This window comes from Cibotium barometz, chromosome 51 (assembly GCF_041138505.1).
Source record: "Cibotium barometz isolate CiBa-2024 chromosome 51, ASM4113850v1, whole genome shotgun sequence".
Classification (NCBI taxonomy): domain Eukaryota; kingdom Viridiplantae; phylum Streptophyta; class Polypodiopsida; order Cyatheales; family Cibotiaceae; genus Cibotium; species Cibotium barometz.
The window spans coordinates 42,315,684-42,335,767 of record NC_141096.1 but is presented as its reverse complement, the minus strand read 5'-3'; the positions used below and the strand labels follow the sequence as shown (position 1 = coordinate 42,335,767).

Sequence of the window (20,084 nt, the reverse complement as noted above, 5' to 3'; positions counted from 1 at the left end):
AATGTCTCATGGTGAGACATTGCATCATTCAGGGAGGTCACATGCTTCTGTGCCACAGATTCGTAGAGCATATGACACTGTGCCTCGTGAAACATCTTTGGTTGCTCTTGAAGCTCCGCTAGAGAGGGCTGCTCCATTGGATAGGGAAAAGAGAAAGAGGGTAGAACATGAGTCACATTCCAAAAAGCTCAAAGAGTTTAAGACAGGTGATAAATCTATCAAGTTTGATGCCTTTCATGGAGAGTATGATGCCTCCAAAGTTTTTGCTTTCGTGGCATAGTTTGACATTGCTTTTAGTGATGAGGACTTCACTGAAAGGTCTAAAAATCGTTATGCAAGCATGTTCTTGAAGGGGACAGCTGCCCATTGGTGGATCATTGAAAAGACCACCAAAGATACCATTTGTACTTGGAAAGAGTTCAAGGACAGAATTTATGTCCAATTTTTGCCTCCAAATGCGAGCAAACTCTCACACAAAAGTGGGATAGACTTGAGCAAAAAGACAATGAGAGTGTGTAACAATACGTAAACAAATTTTGGAAAGTCTTGCTTGAGGTTACTTCCTTTATGCAACTCTCCGAAGATGAAAAGAAAAGGAAGTTTCACTCTGAGCTGCAACCAGCTTACCGTTCGGGCATCGAATTGCACCCGAAACACACCCTTCAGCAACTCATAGCATCTTCTCTTGCTATGGAGCAATTGCTGCTTAAAATTAAGCAAGATCATGGAGGTTCTAAGGGCAAAGAGAGGGTTATCCCAAACCTGCAAAAAGGTGGACAGCCACCTAAAAAGAACTTTCGGAAAGCGCAAAAGGGAGGTAAAGCTGAAAATACCCCATCCAAGGACATTGGACCAAATAAGAACAAGTTTGGCTTGACTCCCGAGCAAAGGGAGCAATATGCAAAAGAGGAAAAATGTTTTTCTTGTGGTAGTAAAGAGCACATGTTTAGGCAATGGCAAATGCCCTACCCTGCAAGCAAAAGCAAGAGGATAAACCACCCAAGGCTAATGTGCATGCCATTCCCGATGTACAAGGTAGCACTGAGCATGATGGCAAAGAGAGGGTGGTATGCACAGCTTGGGAGAAAATCAAGGATCAGCCTGCCTTGTTTATCATTGATGATTGTGCGATGGATAACTTCATCTCTACACAGATGGCAGCCGCCTTGGGCATAGAGATTAGGGACATGGGACCCAAGATTGAGGCAGAGACTGCTTTTGTCGGCAAAGAGGTGTAGGTGACTCCTCTCATTGGGAAGTTGCGCATACATATACAGGGCTATTTAAATCATGAGCATTTCTTGATTGCTCCTCTGAATGGATGTGATGTATTGCGTGGTAAGCCTTGACATCATAGACTTGATGCCCCGCAAAGAATATAAAACCAACAGGATCACTTTTATGCATAAGGACTGCATGCATGTCATTGATGTTGCCAAAGCAAGGGATTCCATTCCACTTGTATCTCACATTCAAATTAATAAGGCAATGAAAAAGAGTCTTTCCGCGTACTTGGTTTTTGTTTGTGATAAAATTAAACAAACTAATGTGAATGTGAATGTATTGACTCAAGAAAGGTTGAATTTTCTTAATGCATATAAAGATTGTTTTGCCGAAACATTGCCAGGAGAACTACCTCCTGAGAGACCCGAGGATCATCGCATAGATCTTGTGCCAGGTAGTTCTCCACCTAATAAACCCACATATCGTGTGAGTGCCACACAAGAAGAGAAATCATGAAGCAGGTTAATGAGCTTTTGGAGAAGGGTTTGGTTCAGCCAAGCTCCTCACCCTTTTGTTCTCATGTGCTTCTTGTGCAAAAAAAGAATGGATCATTCCGCATGTATGTGGATTATCGAGCTCTAAACAAGCTCACCATCAAGAACCGGTTTCCAATCCCACGCATAGATGACATTTTGGATAAGCTTGATGGCTTGGCTTGTTTCAACCGTATAGACTTAAAGAGTGGCTATCAATAGATTCGTGTGGTACCCCAGGATGTCCATAAAACCGCATTCATGAGAGCTTTTAGATTGTATGAGTTTTTGGTAATGCCTTTTGGCCTTACCAATGCCCCGGCAACATTCAACCATATGATGGACATGATATTTCAACCCCATTGTAAATTCACAGGTGTTATCTTTGATGATATCTTGGTTTTCTCCAAGAATGAGGAGCATAAGACTCATTTGGCTATAGTGTTTGAATAGTTGCGAAAGCATAAACTCTTCATATATGCTAAGAAAAGTGAGTTCTTTCTCTTAGAGATACACTAATTGGGGCACATTGTATCCAAAGGTGGTGTAAGAATGGATTCTGCTAAAATTGAAACCATTCGGAATTAGCCAGAGTTGCAAAATGTACATGAAGTGCATAGCTTTCTTGGATTATGTTCATACTATGGCAATTTATAAGGCATTTTGCCAAGCTTGCCTTGCCATTACATGATCTTACAAAGAAGAAAGCCACCTTCAAATGGACTTCGAATGAGCAAGATGCCTTCTTGCAACTCAAAAATGCTATCATTTGTGGGCCCGTGTTGATTGTTCCCGACTTACAAAAGCCATTCACGGTGGAAGGTGATGCATGTGGGAATTGTATAGGAGCTCTCCTATATCAAGAGAGTCATGCAGTTGCTTATGAGAGCCGTGGATTGCATGATGTAGAGATCCATATGGACATTTATGAAAAAGAGCTCTTGGCTATAATTCATGCCATAAAAATTATGGAAGCATTATCTTCTTGGGGCTGAATTTGTAGTCAAGACAAATCATCAAAGCTTGAGGTACTTTCTATCTCAAACAAAGCTCTCGGAGAAGCAAATGAGAATGGCAAACTTTATTTCTATGTTCCATTTTTAGATCATACATACTCCAGGAAAGAAGAATGTAGTGGCAGATGCCTTGTCCAAGAGGCCATATGTGGCTGCCATTTCAGTGGCCTCACATGGGGACTTGACTGCCATGCGTGATTTATATCATTTGGATGCTGATTTTTCCCATATATGGATTGATTTGATGGCTGGTCACTCGCATGCCTCTTATGTGATCAAAGAGGGTTATCTTATGAAGGATAACTGCTTATGTGTGGTGAAGGTTATACGTCCAAAGGTTACGGAGGAATTTTACGCCCCACCTTATGCTGGTCATAGAGGTATTTTACCTGCGACACGCATGATAGAAAGATATTTCTTTTGGCCAAACATGCGTAAAGACATTGAGGTTTATGTACGCGCATGTATTACTTGCCCAAAAGTGAAATTTGATAGGCAAAAGCCTCCAGGTTTACTTCAGCCTTTGCCTATTCCCTCGCAGCCATGGGAAAGCATTACTATGGACTTACCTAGATCCCCACATGCGAATGATGCTATTTGGACCATAGTTAACAGGTTTAGCAAGCAAGTTCACTTCTTGCCCATCAAGAAAACCATTAAAGCTAATCATATGGTGAAGCTTTTCCTTGCTCACATATTTAAGCATCATGTTATGCCTAAGTCCATTGTTGGGGATAGAGATCCCAGGACTACGAACCTCTTTTGGAGGGCTCTATTTGACAACATGGGCACTAAGCTTAAGTTCTCAACTGCTTATCACCCCCAAACAGATGGTCAAAGTGAGGCTGCAAATTCTACTGTGTTGGATTTGTTAAAGTGTTATGTGGCAGATCAAAAGAGTGCCTGGGAGAAGTATATTCCACTTGTAGAGTTTGCCTACATAACACGGTACATGCCTCCACGGGAAAGACCCCGTTTGAGATTATTTATGGTAGAGTGATCTTGCCACCCATCCTTCGTACAAAGGATGAGATTTTTGCAGCCGATGAGTATATGCGTGACTTGGATTTAGCCTTTGCTTACGTGCGGACGGTCATTCCACGCTCTCAAGACAAGCATAAGAGGACTGTCGACAAGCATAGAAGGGATATGCAAGTCAAGGAAGGTGATTGGGTATTTCTGAAATTTGAGAAAGCTAGGCTTTGGAAGAGGCCAGGACGAGAGAGATTATATCCCAAGCTTTCTACTCGATATTATGGATCCTTCAAAGTGATTGAAAAGATCAATGAAGTGCCCTACAGGCTTGCTTTATTGAAAGATTCACAATGCTTTTCATGTGAGTCTTTTGCGGTAGTATATGGGGCCAAATCTAAGCAAGCCTGTCACAGAAGATCCGCTCGAGATTGATGAGCTTGAGGAGATACTCCAGCCATAGCAGATTGTATTTCACAAGGAGAGAAAGCTACCACATGGGAAGCTTTCCAGGAGATACCTTGTGAAGTTTAAAAATTATTTGCCCATTCATGCAAAGTGGATAGATGAGGATTACTTCGTTGATTACTCACAGCTTTAGCAGGCATATCTTGAGGCTTTTCAGTTGAGGTCAACTGTTTAGAAGACGGGGGGAATGTCACCATTTGGTCCACCCCCATTTTTGGAGCCACTGCTATGGGACTATCACTCCATAGAGCGGCCAGATTTGACCATGTTCGCATGTGGCCAGGCTAGTGTCCCATGTGAAAGAGTCAGTCATCTTGTGTCACATGGACGGGAACCAGTCTTGTGCCACCCGTGTGTAACCAGTATTGTGTCATATGGATGAGAGTCTGTTTGCTACCATCCGTGTATGACTAGGATTGCGTCTTACCCATGGGACTGTCACTCCATGGTAGGACTGATATTTGTGCCGAGCTTTGTCTATGGGATTGTCACTACATAAGAAGGCTCGTGCCAGGATTTGTGGCTCGTGCCAGGATTTGTGTTTTGCCTATGGGACTGTCACTGCATAGGAAGACCAAGATTTCACATTTCTGTCGCGCCAGTTTTGTGCCCGACAAGAAATTCTTGTACAAGTTTCATGAAATGGAGATTTCGTCCATTACATGTGCACATGCATTCATGTTTGCATGCATAAACTTGTTTTCGCATGACTTGTTTTCATGTGTTGCTATGACATGCTAGTACATTGGACAAGGACGCCCCCAGTGTACCGTGGGTGTGCTGTTTGTTGACGAGTTGATATGGCATGTGAACAGGTGGTAAGTATTGCCTTTTTGGCCTTTCTCAAATGTAAAATCTATTAAGTATTGTAAACCTTTATATTTATAAGGTTGGGTGTTCACGCATATTTAAAATAATGGCTGGATACCTTTCAATGTGGGTGTCCAAGGATTAATAATTAATTAAGGCTTAATAATATTTAAAACAAAGATTGCATGGGAAGAGTTCTCTCCAACACGTGGATGATGAAGGGGGTGGTTGATGGAAAAAGGAGGCGACTACTTAATGGAGAGGGTGAATGGTTTTCACCACCCGCCCTTGTACCTGCCGGCCGCCTCCAGCCCGCGCCTGGCTGTTGCTGCCCTTGAACTTGCTTGGGTGCTGCTGCCCTTGAACTCGCCTGGGTGCTGCTGCCCTGTATCTGCCTACAGCACCTGCTACTGCTGCTGCCTTTACACCCGGCTATTGCTGCAACTCTGTACCCGCCTCCAGCACCAGGTTGTTGCAGCTCTGTACCCGCCTCCAGCACCAGGTTGCAGCTGCACTGTACCCGCCTCTATACTGGCTACCTGCTGCTACCCTGTACCTGTCTACTGTACCCGCTTGGTGGCTCCTGCAGTACGTGCCTGTGGTGGCTGCTTCTGCCAGTACCAACCTGTGGCTGTTGCTGCCCTTGTGTTCATCATCAATACACGCCGACTACGGCTGTCTGCACCGACCAGGATTACATTAAAGGGGGTGACAGTTGTTGGAAATAAGTGCACACTAGGTGTACTATTTCTCTAGTCTAGTTTCAGTCTTTGTGTCTTGAGTCTAGTGCCATGTGGCACCTCTACATTTATCCCATAAGTGAGTCTACTCAATCTTGTACTTCTCACCTATAAATTGTAGGTGTCACATCAATGAATAAATCAATCTTGTGTCTTGTCTACACTCATCTCAAGGTAACTCTTTGTCTTTCATTTGTTCTTGTTTCATTTCTAGTTTTGTTCTTGCTTTCATATTTTTTACATGGTATCAGAGCAGGCTGCTCCTGCCCTGTGTTGCCCGCCATAGCTTCAGCCCACCATCTCCCTAGCTGCGCTCAGCTCTTAGGACCAGCCTATTCACATTCTGAATAGTTGCCCGCCGGCCTGAACTGTCTGTCTGCTCCTTTTTTTGCTGTCCACCCTGCGCCGGCCTGTTTCCCAGTAGCTGCTGCGCACTCCTGCGCCGGCCTGTTTTCCAAGTTGCTGCTGCTGGCGCTTCATCCTCTACAGTTTGCGCATCACTCCATACCTGCAGCTACTGTCGGCCTCCCTCTCTGGATGAGCAGCACTTGTACTGTTTATTCACAGGAGCTGTATTACATCTCTGCACAGCAGCCTATGTCTATCTGCTGGAGGCGGTGTTTCTTCATCTACAGGCTACGCATCATCTAAAGGCAGTTCAGTTCTGCCATCGCTTCCTCTTGAAGAATCCACAAGGTACTGTGCATTGTCTCCTTCAGTTTGCTGGTCAGTCCTTTTCTTATCCTCATATCTGCAAACTGCTAGTTCCTCATGCTTCGATGGGCTGTCACATGCTATGGCCTTGACAAGTGGTGAGAGAGCCGGCTTCTAAAAACAGTTTGGATCTCTTCTTTCATTCATTTCTGCAATCTTGTAAGGGAATAGACACTGCCCTTGCATTTTAGCAAGAGGTAAGACCTTCCCACATGGCCTCTTCTACTCATTCTCTCATGTCTATCGACAAATTCAATGGCTCCAACTTTCATACTTGGCAAATCAAAATCAAGTGCCATCTTATGAAAGAAGGTCTTTGGGACGTTGTTCACCATGCTGCTCCCGAAGATTCCGACATTGAGCAAGTTATCACTTATGCTCCCACTGCCAAGAATGACAAAGCCTATGCTATCATCCTGCTCGGTCTTGGAGATGATTACATTCATCACATCTCCGACATACAGTCTGCTTCTCGAGCATGGATCACTTTGGATACCCTTTTTGGACCCCGCTCTAAAAACTCTAAGATTGCACTTATGATCTCATTCTTTGATCTATATATGCAGGAGGGAGCTACTATAGCCTCTCATGTCAATTATTTTCGCAGTCTTATGGTTCAGCTTGCATCAGTGAAGTCACCCATCTCCGAAGATATTGCTATTGCTGTGCTTCTCAAAAGCTTACCTGACACCTATGCTACTCTTGTCACTACCTTCAAGTATCACAATAATCCTACTCTTGAAGGTATCATCAATGCTCTCCAAGAAGAGGAAAGAACAAAACAACAAAAGGTAACTGACACTGCATTTTTAGCAAAGAAAGGAGGTTCTAAAGTAAGAAAGCCTTGCACCCATTGTGGGAAAACTAATCATCTGGAGAAGGACTGCTTCAAGGCTCATCCATGCACCATTTGTGGCCGTGATAATCACCAGGAGAAGGACTGCTACTCTAAAACCTCTACATCAGCTCCTGCATCTACCTCAGTCCATGTTGCTGCAGCATCTACATCAGCAAATCTTGCTGTTCATTCCTCACATGATGAGGAGTGGGCTTTCTGATTACTTCACCTTTTCTTGTCTACCACTTTGACCACCGATGATGTAGGTCAAGGGGTTCTAGTGTCTTACTCATTATGCTTTTTGACCTCTCTCTTGTCCCTACCCAAGAGGCAGAGTTTGCCCTTGAGGAGGGGATGTCTTCAAGGTCCATCTGTTTGTCTACAGTCAGTCTTCTGTCTATCTAGTCTTGTCTGTCTGTCTATCTGTCTATCAATCTGACTGTGTCTTGTTTTAGATCCATCTTGTCCCTATCCTTGTGGACCCATATGAGGATATCACTTGAGGAGGGGTGTCTCAGGATCTTTTGTCTCTCATGTCTTGTCTCTCAGTCTATCAGTCTTTATGTGTGTCTTCTAGTCTTGTCCATCTTGTCTTCTAGCTTGTCTCTCAATCCTTGTCTAGTCTGTCTGTCTTGGTCTTATCTTTTGTCATGTTATAGTCTTGTCTTTTGTCTTCCTCCTAGTGTCCACTTAAGGAGGGTGTTGGAAATAAGTGCACACTAGGTGTACTATTTCTCTAGTCTAGTTTCAGTCTTTGTGTCTTGAGTCTAGTGCCATGTGGCACCTCTACATTTATCCCATAAGTGAGTCTACTCAATCTTGTACTTCTCACCTATAAATTGTAGGTGTCACATCAATGAATAAATCAATCTTGTGTCTTGTCTACCCTCATCTCAAGGTAACTCTTTGTCTTTCATTTGTTCTTGTTTCATTTCTAGTTTTGTTCTTGCTTTCATATTTTTTACAACAGTCTTCTCATCTTACATCCCAATTTGAATCTTTATTAGGTACTTGTTTTTTGTATTTCAAATTCAAATAATATTAAATGTAAATGTTGTTTTTCCAAGTCTTGTGTAGGCAAGCATCACCACCAGTTTCCTTCATCATGGAAGGCCACTGGGATGGTGATTTTTCCCCGTGACTACCCTGACCACGCCCTCACATTCATAGAAGCCAGTGAAGGTCAATGGGGTTTGAGGGAAACTGGGAGCAGCAGGTATCACTCCCTCTGTGATGCCTCACCCTGCCAGGTGTTAGTACGAGCGTGCCTGTTGGTGCATGGTCCCGGAAGACCAGTGAGGGACGGGTGTTCACCCAATGAAGGTGGGAGACTGCTTGTGGTTTGGTGTACTCCGACAACCAATTCTTCATCGATAGAAATCTTACTGTTTTCAGTTGTATTCACTCCATGTTATGGAGAAATCTGGCCTTGGGGCCCTTGAACACTCGTACATATAAATACTCCAAGAAATACAAACTGTATTGAGGGGGGGCTGGCCCTTTCTAGCCCCAATGATGATGTCAAGTGTTCTTTGTCATTTCCAGTTTTAATGTTGCAAGTATTATCCCATTGTTTGTATTAGTTAAGTGATCTAAAAATGTGTATTTTATCTTCCGATTTGTAGGCCTCTTGTAGGGAGGCGGTTATAGTACGGCCTAAGACAACTGCTATTCGACCTTTTTGGGCTATTTTCTACTCCAGACTTTGGCGTCTAATCTGCTGCTGATCATCATAAACTTCATCATCTATACTTATCACTTGTGTACCTCGTCTGCAAGCTTGGGGTACATTGGATTTGGTACTTGCCCGGTGAGAGATCTTGTGGGCCATTCCCGTGGTTGCTCGGCAACGGGAAAGCTGCAGGCCGTGGAGAAGGGAACCATGTGGGGCTGATTGATGTTCTAGGTGGAACGGGAGGCATTGATATCTTTAGCTAAGTTGAGGTTGAGGTAAGAGCTATCGGTTCTGGCATGAGTGCCGTCGCCCATCTGGTCTCGAGAAGCAACGATGCTGGATTCCGGAGTCTTCCCCTCCGCTTTCCCCCTCTTCCTCTGCCTCTCCCTTGCCGCAGCTACCACTTTCAAGTCCAAAGGCTCCTACCGAATCGCCTCTGGGGCACCTCCAACAACGTGATGGACTTGCACAACCATGTAGTGTCGGAGAAGGCGACCGGGAAGGCTGCAAGGAGGCTGCTTCAGCAGCTAGGAGAGGCTGCCATTTTGCTAGTGGCAAAGGTGAAGCCCAAAATCAGACACTTGCTTGTCAAAATTAGACGCTGTGAAACTTCAAAATCAAAGAATACAGATTTGAAATTTAAATTTACCTTTCAAGTTTGGGCCAAGAAATACCATCTCTCTTCTCACTTTCTCTCAACGTGCTTCCCACGTCTCCTCCAAATTAAAATTCTACCCCAACCTCCTCTAACCTCCTCTTCTCGAACCTCCAAATTCTTGCCACGTGGCTGCTTTGTGAAACTCTTCCTTTTCATAATATAGAGAGATGGCTTGATAAGCACACAGTCCCTGACACTTGTAGTTAGCTGAGCTGTTGTGGTATGGCATATAAGTAAGTTTAATAGGCTATGTACTTTTCCCACCATCAGTAACTTCATGAGGTGTTTTCTCTGTTGATATTTGACATGCTGTTTCCATGATGAGCACTATGAAGTACCGATAGCATTTAAACACCAATTATCAATATAAAGGAAAAAAATGTTGATAACTAACAGCCCACAGTTATGCAATCAAACAATGACCATTAGTGACTGCTCATTGACTATTATGCATGTGACAGATCTTGCTGGAATTTATAATTGACTCGGGCGAATCTATTATCGAGGTCTTGCTACATCAGGCCACTGAACTTCAGCCTAGATGCGTAATTCTTGACAGGTTAGTTCCAAAGCAACGTAAACATTCTTGTATAACAATGGATTATGGAGGAAACATATGACAAACACATATTTAATGTCCACATACGTCAGTTCCATAGCCAATTGAAAGACAATAGGGCAATAATATGAACAATGTCGTACAGAGGATGAATACCAAAGAGAGATCTTCTCACAAACAGAAACTGAAGGGTATTATCTTTTTACATGAATAGATGGCTACTTTTCCGCCCCTTCCCTCAACACTGCCCCTTTAAATAAATCCTTCCATTAATAAAGAAAATGTACATATTATAAAATAGATACAATCTTTCTAATGAGGTGAACCATGGCTGGTTGCTTTCTAAGGGAGGTTATATATGCCGGGGGAGGAAGGGCCCAACCAGGGGCACATAGTGCCAAGTGATGCAATCAACAGAAAGGGGACTGGGCTCCAGATGCACAAAAAACTTCCCTCTATTCTTGCATAGCTGTGGAGTTTCCTTGAAGATGCTTCCATGGAGAATGTGAATGAGGTCGGTCCATATGGAAGAAAGGGGGAGGTGTGGCAAGTCTCTCTGGCAACCTGCTAAAACTGCCAAACTGCGAGGATACTGATCATCTCTGAGAAAGAGTCATGTGGCATGAAAGTGGTCCACTATGTCATGGGGCACTAGTGGCTGGCATCAGCGCTAGAATTTGAAGAAGGTTGTACCCTTCCAAGAGGGGTTTATCCTTCAGAAGAAGGGTACAAAAATTAAAGGCCAAAAAAAAATAGTGGTATGCCCTTCCAATAATGAAGGTTTAACATGAGCCCTTGAAGATTGGTAGAGGTTAAGTTCCTCCTTATCCCTGGCATGGCAGCCAGGGTCCCCCTTGCTTAGGAGTGCTGCATGCATTGTGTACACCAAGGCTCCCCTCCAGGCTCAAGCCCTTGGAGCAATGAGCTTAGAAACACACCTCTCAAAGATGGTACAGGTTTTGGTGCATCGCAAGCTTTTGGTAATCCTTGTGATGTCCATGTTTGGAAATATCCTGGCTTGTCTCGTGGAGGTCAGAAGATCGGCAACCTGCGCCAGTTATTTACACGACTAATGCAAATGTGAATATCTGTACCTCCAGCACAATTAACCCTTCGCAGCAATATATGTCAAGTTACACACGGAAGATTTTCCATCGGTGACTGTCTGAGATGTTGGGTAGATGCTTCTCTGTGATCATCTGGAAGACACTTAAAATTCTTCCAGTCAAGTACTGCCTGGCCACTGGACATACCCTGCTGTACCTTGGGGTCTACTTGATAGAGCTACACACGGAAGATGAGAGAGAGGGGGAGAGAGTGAGAGAGAGAGAGATTGCATGATTCCAACAGTGAGCCTTTATATAGGGATCCAACATGATGGCCCACTTGCATCAAGACCCAGGACACATGAGATGTACTTATTCTAACACCCCCTCTCTGCAGCTCATAGTGTGCAACTGTGTGTAGAAGTCAAGTTGATGAAGATGCTACCATGGACACTTAAGCACTGCAGATACTGGATACACCTCGAAAAATGCACCTGCTAACCTGTCTCCTCGAAACACAATGCCACCCTGAAGCAAAGAAATCTGCTAGGCTCCGAATTCCCACACCAGTGTGCCTTGAAAAGCACAAATTATGAGCTTGCGGACACACCGCGCCCATCATCCCCCAACAGTGGACTTTGAACACATCACATCCCAAAACCTCAAACAATGAACTCGGAACATCAGTCCATAGTTTCTGCTACACCAAGCAATGAATTTGAAACACATTCAATCCATAGCTACCAAAGCTGACCTATCCTACCAAATTTTTGTTTTTTTGTTTTTTTGTTCAAGCTTGACTTATGGTTCCAATGCACCAGAAATAAGGAGGTGGTGACAGCCCCCTCTCCCGCCCACAAGCCTCCTTACATGCTAGCTGCACGTAGAGGGAAACATGTCCTAATGGGTAGAGAAAGAAGCACACTGTCCAGGTCCTCCTGAGTTGGGAGGGCCCTGGGAGCATGGTAGCCATGGAGTTTCGAAACGGGTTTTAGAGGTTTCAGTCCATGCATGAAACACCGTCTGAGAGGTCTTGTAAAAAACTCAAAGATAAATGCGTATCTCTATACATAGACTCTAAATATTTATATATATATATACCTAGATGAATCCAGGAACATGCCCAAATTCACCTTATAAGAAAGTGCAAGTTATAAACTCATGGTAGTCATCTAAATATTGATGCAAATTGCACAAGATGTCAAATTAACACATCAGATGAGTTGTAGATGTGATATATGACCATCTTCAAAATTGAACTGAATAAATCACAGCTACACATAAGTTGTAACACAAGTCATTCTCTATAAGAAATCATGACATGAACATTCAAACACATAAGTTGTAACACAAGTCATTCTCTATAAGAAATCATGACATGAACATTCAAACACATTTTCATAAGACAAAAACACATGTTCATGAATCATGATTCATAGATGAAAACAGGAGAGGTTCCAATTGTCGCTCAATCAACATGTTCCTTTTCCCAAGTGGACTTGAGAGAAGTACGGGACCAATTCATAGATGAAACCTTAATACTTCAAGAAACCCACTAACATTTTAAAAAAAGAGTTTTAAAAAAGCCTTCAAAGAAACGCGAGTTTCAAACATGAAACATTTCAGAAACATTTCCCCAAGATCTTTCATGGAAGAAACACGTTTCTTGGCAACTATGCCTGGGAGCACTGGAAATAAAAGAATCGAAGTCACTTTCTTGTTCTTTGTCCTTGCCCCTCTTCTTTGATGAAGACTTGTCCTTGACCTTGGCTTTGTCCTTCTTGGGGAGGCTTAGGGAGGGGGGTAAGAAACAGAGGGAGGAGATGAGGGGGAGGGGGCACCTGCATGGCGAGATCAAGCTAGCGGCGCTCCTGGGGAGGCAAGGACGCTAGGGCGGTGGAATGCCTGCCAACAGCTAGGGCTCTCCTCCTGTGGAGCCTAGGAGGGAGATTGGACAAGAACCTCTATCCTGGCCTCCAAACCTGATTTCCTTGCTCTCGCATGTTATGCCTGCTGAGGCCTCATGCGGGGGTCGGGGGGCATCCTTTGTGGGCCTATGGCCAAGGGCAAGACCGAGCACTAGTCTAGGAGACCGGCATGCTCATTGAAGAATCAAGTCCGGGAGAGCAATAACCTCCAGGAGATCCTTGGGGGAAGCAATGCAGACTCTGATGGACGGGATGCCCACTATCCTGGCCACCACTTATGTGGTTGTTTGCAGGGACTCCAAAACGTGCCCTATCCATCATCCAATCGATCAAATCAATGGGTAATATTACTTTCGGAGGCCGGGGAAGCCAGAGACACTTTGGGGGGGGGGGGGGGGGGGTCGAAAACGTGCCGCCATGTCGTAAAGAACGCATGTGTAGAGTCCTTCCCTGAATCTCCCTAAACACAGCTGAAAACCAAGGTTAGTCCTTAACCAAATCATGAAGTAACATGCTAGCTCGCCTCCCAACCATAGGATCAGTACTTTGATCCACCCCCGAGCCAAGGCTAGGGCTCGAGCTCATTTCCATAGGTCCGTGTCTAACTCTAGTTTCCCATACCACCAAAGCCCGCTCATAGTCCTTCGACACACTAACCTACATACTTGCCATGCGCACGGCATGAGCATGTCTGCTCTCTTGGTCCAAGCCAGACTATTAGTGGTGCATCCGCACAACTATGTCTCAATGATAACTCAAGCATCACTTATATAGTGATAACTATGCAATAAATAGCTAACTCACGATAAAAGGCCATTAAGCTTGTTTTATCAATTTAAGAACCCTAGCCAAGTATCAGCTTGTTAATCCATAAAATTACCAAGCCCAAGCCATACCGGTGATTTTGTTGGGCTTGCTGATGAGGCTGCCAGGGCAAAATCCTGGATCTGTCCGCATGCCTACGATCTTGCAGAGCAATGAAGAGGCAGGAGGGAAGATACTGTCGAAACTAAGAGCTGGAGGTCATCCTCGGAAAATAGGCAAGGGACGGAAGCCTCAGCTGGCGATGATGGAGCGGCTTGCATGGAGTTTCCTGAAGGGTGAAGACCAGAAGCGCCTACTCTTGCCGGTGAAGAACAAACCCGGAGCTAATCACCTGTGCACAAAGGGAGACGGGTGACTGACGAGTGGGAGGCTGGAAAGAAGCGCAGGAAAGGGAGGCTGCAGAGAGGCGATAGGTGGCACATATGGAAAGAACAGGGAGACTGAAGGAGGGAGGCTCGAATGGGGTGCACAGATGGAGGAGAGGGGAAGCCCAAGTGGGGGTGAGGGCGGCAGCAAAGAGGAAGGAGGAGGGGGGAGTTCTCGGTGCTTCTGGGACCATGTTTCATCTGCAAACCAATGACCGTCCAGACCTCCAGACATTAGGTGGTGCAGCACAAAGAGCGAAGCCCCTGTCCTGCCGTCGTCGTCGACAATCACCCAGTTGCCCCCCCTGCAGACGCCCAGCATCACCCAGGCGCTCATGAGAGCTCAGCAGATGTGCCCCAGCAGTTGATGGAGCAGGACCAGGACTGGCAGCCACCACGGCAAGGCCAACACCAGTATCAACATCAGCGCCACCATGACTATGGACACGGTACTCGAGGAGGGCCCTCATCCCACAGAGAACCGTTATGAGCTATTATCTTAGGAGACTTCCATAGAGCCGCCCTAGGATTTGGACTCACCAAACCTGACACCCTAGGTGACTGTGCAGGGCCCGGGTCCACACCCACCTTCCCCTCCCTCTGATGCGCCTTGCCCCCTCCCTCCAGACCGATCCTTGGAGTCGGCTTCGCCATGAGGAGCCCCCCTCTTCTTGCCAGCCTCCTCTCCCACCACCCTCTCCTCATTCCAGTCCTTCTTCAGGTCATACTGAGCAAGAGGTTCTGCGGGTGTTGTCCGCCTTGGCCCAGCAAACCTCATCGGCCTCTCGATTAAGTGACCCGTCACCCGCTTGTGATCCCCTCTGAGCTTCTTGGACTGGTGGGGAGGCATATGACCTAGCCCCAGGCACCTGTTGCCCTAGTTCTTTCAGTGACTTAGGTTGTTGATAGATTCATGTGAAATCAACCATGTACAAAGTCCAAATTTTATTATCTTTTGCAGCAAAGAAGCTGTGCAATTCACTTTGACTTTATTGCATCTTGTTGCAGGTGCTATAAGAATAACAGCTTTGCCGACAGTCACTTTTTTTTTTAAAAAAATGTACTTCCTATGAAAGAATTCTGTTCCATATAAACCCCATTCAAAAAAGAGAGAAAATGAATGGTATGAGGTAATGCTTTGCTTTACATCGTGCAGGGATTTAAAGAGTCAGAAAGGCTACTATGCACACAGCTTAGCATGTGATGTGCTTCTTATGAAGAAGGATGGGAGAGCATGCAAACTTATGAAGAGTGCTACCTCAAGGCATGTTGATAAAATCAACATAATGCTAGGATTATTTACACAATTTTATTGGGGTACTGGTGCTGCATGAAGTGCACGCACAATAGAAGTATTGGCAAACTGGACTCAATAGGATGGTTAGCTATGCATGCTGCTACCTTCTTAAGCATCTCCCTCATGTAGAGTTTGAGATCGTTAACGGTTTATTGTCAGGTCAAGTTATTGGCAACCGTTGGAGAAATCCACCTCCCGCTCAGGTACAAATGAAGAACCAGATGAATCCTTGCTTGGTGGCGTAAAGAAGGGTTTCAAATCCTGGTTCTTTCAGATCCTCCTTATGTGCACTTGTGGCCAGCAAAAGCTGGCACAAAAGGATGATATGGCTTGGACGCAGTAAGAGCTAATGGAAACCTAATGAGAGCGCAAGAGAGTGATATACTTTATACTTAAATGGAAAATTGCATTGCTCCATAGCTGCTCTGCAACCTCCATTACATTTGCTAAAGGTGCCTCCCATGTTTTGTGTAGGTTGATAAAATGTCTTTGTAATGGACATTTTAATTGTACTTTGTTGTAAATTAAATTCCATGTTTGTAAAGGTTGATAAAATATTTTTATCCAATTGATTTTGGTTCTTTGCCTCCACACCACACCATTTGGCACTCTCTCAACCATTTCATTAGAGTTATCTCATATAAATATAGGTGCACACCTTGAAAATTACATTTTGTTTCTCTTTTTGTTAATTGAGTATCGCTGATGGTGTGTTTGCACACCCTTACAAGGTTGATTGAAATTTTTTAAATGTTGTCTTTCTCCACCTAGCCCAAAAACATCCCTCACTAAAGACTACTAGCAGAGGAGCTTGCTTTCCAACCTTAGTCCTCCAGGTCTAGGTGGCTTCCATCATGCCAGAGAAAATAAAAATGCAATTCATGAATCATTTTTCATCAAATGTACAACCTTAGTCCTCCAGGTCTAGGTGGCTTCCATCATGCCAAATAAAATAAAAATGCAATTCATGAATCATTTTTCATCAAATGTACAACCGTTATTTTAAGTATTTCAAGTCGCCTGGATAATAATTCATACCATTTTATCTCAAAATAATAGGATGGTTTTTTTAACTATTGATTCTTACCATGCACAAACGAAGGAAAGAATCTCCTACAAATGTTGAAGCAAGGCAAACACAAGGTAACAATCAGCTAATCTTTTGCATACACAAATCGTTGGACTGGTCTATAGATTCGCTGAGAGATGGACGGGTGGCCTTAAATGGTTTTCAACATGTTATGTTTGGATGAAAGGAGGGGACGGTTAATAATGTGTACATGTTTTAGATAGTGTAAGATGAGGAGCTTCCCTTGTGAATAGAAGATCAGTGGGAGAGCCATCTCATGAAGTCAAAGCTTGGTGTTACATATATACCTTGTATGTACATACATACATATTTATATGTGTGCGCGTGTGCTCTTGTGCATTTGTAATCTATATATATATACTTAGATGAATCCAGGAACATGCCCAAATTCAGCTTTTAGGAACGTGGATGTTATATACTCATGGTAGTCAACCCACGACTATATAACTATCAACTCCATTATGCATAGTATGGACTAGATACTACGACATCCCCACTAACGTCATCAGTGCCCAATAGTGGGTGTAGAACTTTGTATCAAGATAACACACGCACTCCACACACACACACACATAAGAGCATATATTTACACAGCCCTTCGTACTGAGTTTTGTCAAACCTCCGGAGATGCAGGGCAGACTCAGTCATAATGAAGCTTAGCACTAAGGGAAGTAGTAAATAGAAAGAATTAGTACAGCAGATAAGTAGTTGATAGGGCAAATGCACCGCTAAAGATAGAAAGAATAAGCACAATATCAACTGGCCACAACTCGGACGAAAACTTCACAATGTGAAATCTGCATGTCCGCTAATACGGCTGAATTATATACCTCGATGAATCCAGGAACATGCCCAAATTCACCTTTTAGGAACGTGCATGTTATATACTCATGGTAGTCAACCCACAAGACTATATAACTATCAACTCCATTATGCATAGTTTCGACTAGATACTACGACATCCCCACTAACGTCATCAGTGCCCAATAGTGGGTGTAGAACTATGTATCAAGATATGCTCTCTCTCTCTCTCTCTCTCACACACACACACACACACACACACATAATAGCATATATTCACACAAAGCCCTTCGTACTGAGTTTCTGTCAAACCTCCAGAGATGCCGGGCAGACTCAGCCATAATGAAGCCTAGCACTAAGGGAAGTACCAAATAGAAAGAATTAGTACAGCAGATAAGTAGCTGATAGGGCAAATGCACCGCTAACGATAGAAAGAATAAGCACAATATCAATTGGCCGCAACTTGGACGAAAACTTCACAATGTGAAATCTGCATATACATACATATGTATGTATACATACGTATGCAATCTATATATGTATTTAATCTATCTATATATATATGTATTTAATCTATATGCATTGCCTCTCTAGCGAGCCAAGGGCTGCATATCCCCTCATGAATCTAGCGTTGGCCGCCTTCCGCATCGAGAACTGAGAGAGAGAGAGAGAGAGAGAGAGAGAGAGAGAGATGTATATGTGTGTGTGTGTGTGTGTGTGTGTGTGTGTGTGTGTGTGTGTGTGTATATGTGTGTGTATATATATATATATATATATATTACATACATAAATGCACCTGTATGTATGTAGGTAGGTACTACATACATCTCTCTCTCTCTCTCTCTCTCTCTCTCTCTCTCTCTCTCTCTCTCTCTCTCTCTCTCTCTCTCTCTCTCAGTTCTCGATGCGGAAGGCGGCCGACGCTAGATTCATGAGGGGATATGCAGCCCTTGGCTCGCTAGAGAGGCAATGCTCACAGATACAATTTCAGGAGCTGAGGACAAAGCTGTGGCTATTTGATACTCTAGTTACACCTGCACTACTGTATGGTGCCCCCATATGGGGTCCTAGCTTATACCACAGGAGGAGACATAGGAGAGATCCGGCCGAGACAGATACAGAGGAGGTATATGATGGGTGGAAGCCGATGGAGAGGCCCCTAGTGGCGATGATCTCATGCATGATTAGGAGTAAACCATCAGTGCCACATGAGATTGTGCGGGCAGAGATGGGGGTTGCACCGATAGTGAGACAGAGGCTCTATTCCAGACAGTGACATACTGGCATAGCTATGGGAGCTTCCACTTGATAGATACCTCCCGGCTAGCCCTAGAGTCCTCGAGATAGTTGACACTTGAGGGAGATATAGAGTGCTGGTATGCAAAGGTAGGGACTTGGTTTGGCATTGCACGGTATGCAGATGGAGGCATCCCCCCCCCCTCGAGTACAGCATAGAGGCCTTGTCATTTGCTCTCAGCCGCACAGAGCAAAACAGGGTTATCAGGAAAGGACATTGTCAAACTGGATACTCAGAGGGCATGGCGTTCACCTAGTCGTCCATTGGGGACGAAGATGGCCGTCTACAGAGATCATCTCCTATGCCTGACAAAGGATGGGTTCATCATCCGTCCACGCTACATGGACATACACCTATCCTTTGGGAAGAGATGTGCGATGAGCCAGATCCGCACCTTGTCCCACTAGCTGAGAGTGGAGACTGCTTGATATGGGCCTAGGGCGGCCGCACCAGAGAGGACAGGATATGCCAGTTGTGTCACACAGACCCCGAGACAGAGGACCATTACATATGCCGATGCCCTGTATACTATGAGATTCGGGGGAGGTTGCCTCTTTCGAGCTAGGTTCGAACCACTTTCCAGGATCATGGACTTCCTGAATCAGAGATGCCTGGGACTTTTTCTTCTAGAGCTCCGTAGACACAGGGAGTCCTTAGTGAGATCCAGGTTAGCTGTACTTGCTCGTCAAGGACCTAGCACAGAGAGCTCTCACCGACTTCTCCCATACCAGCACTCCAAGGGCCGATCCACCCATCATACCCAAACCACAGGCTAGTGTAGGAGCTCAGCCGAGAGGTGTGACACTCAACAGAGCCACTGAGTTATGCAGAGCTCGACGCCCCCAAACCCTATGGCCCTCGCCCACGGCCATGCCACCACAGGAAGATCCTGGCCATCATCTCCCATCATCGCAGGACCTTCTCGTACTAGCTCAGTTTTACCACTTGAGCACCATGTCACAACGGCCCATGAGGGATGTATTAGGGTGAAATGAGAGCTCTCTGCTCATGTGCCTAGATCAAATTTTAAAGTTCTAGATTTTTGTTATCTTTCTTTATTACTATTTTGTACCCAAGATGATGTACCTCATGGATATGATTTAACATTTTGATCTCATAGGTCATTTTGGCCTTTTGAAGACGTTCATACAACTCTCTCTCTCTCGCGCGCGCGTGCGCGCACACACCATGGTCACACAGGGGACGGAGGGCCGGGACGCGGAAACGC

General features: G+C 44.7%; 1 protein-coding gene across 4 annotated transcripts in view; it reads left to right on the top strand.

Moving 5' to 3' along the window:
• The window catches only part of LOC147609652 (uncharacterized), a 33,380-nt gene extending 17,131 nt beyond the window's left edge, over positions 1 to 16,249 (top strand). For 3 of the 4 annotated variants that reach the window (XM_086787892.1, XM_086787890.1, XM_086787891.1), the window contains exons 3-5: positions 10,110 to 10,207; positions 15,528 to 15,635; positions 15,828 to 16,249. In XM_086787892.1, the coding sequence (XP_086644018.1) occupies positions 10,110 to 10,207; positions 15,528 to 15,635; positions 15,828 to 16,011 (390 nt within the window). In that variant the 3' untranslated portion in view covers positions 16,012 to 16,249. Of the gene's footprint in view, positions 1 to 8,831; positions 9,551 to 10,109; positions 10,208 to 15,527; positions 15,636 to 15,827 lie in introns of those variants that run through there. The other variant, XM_086787893.1, reaches the window with a different exon arrangement.
• Positions 16,250 to 20,084: the final 3,835 nt, after the last annotated feature.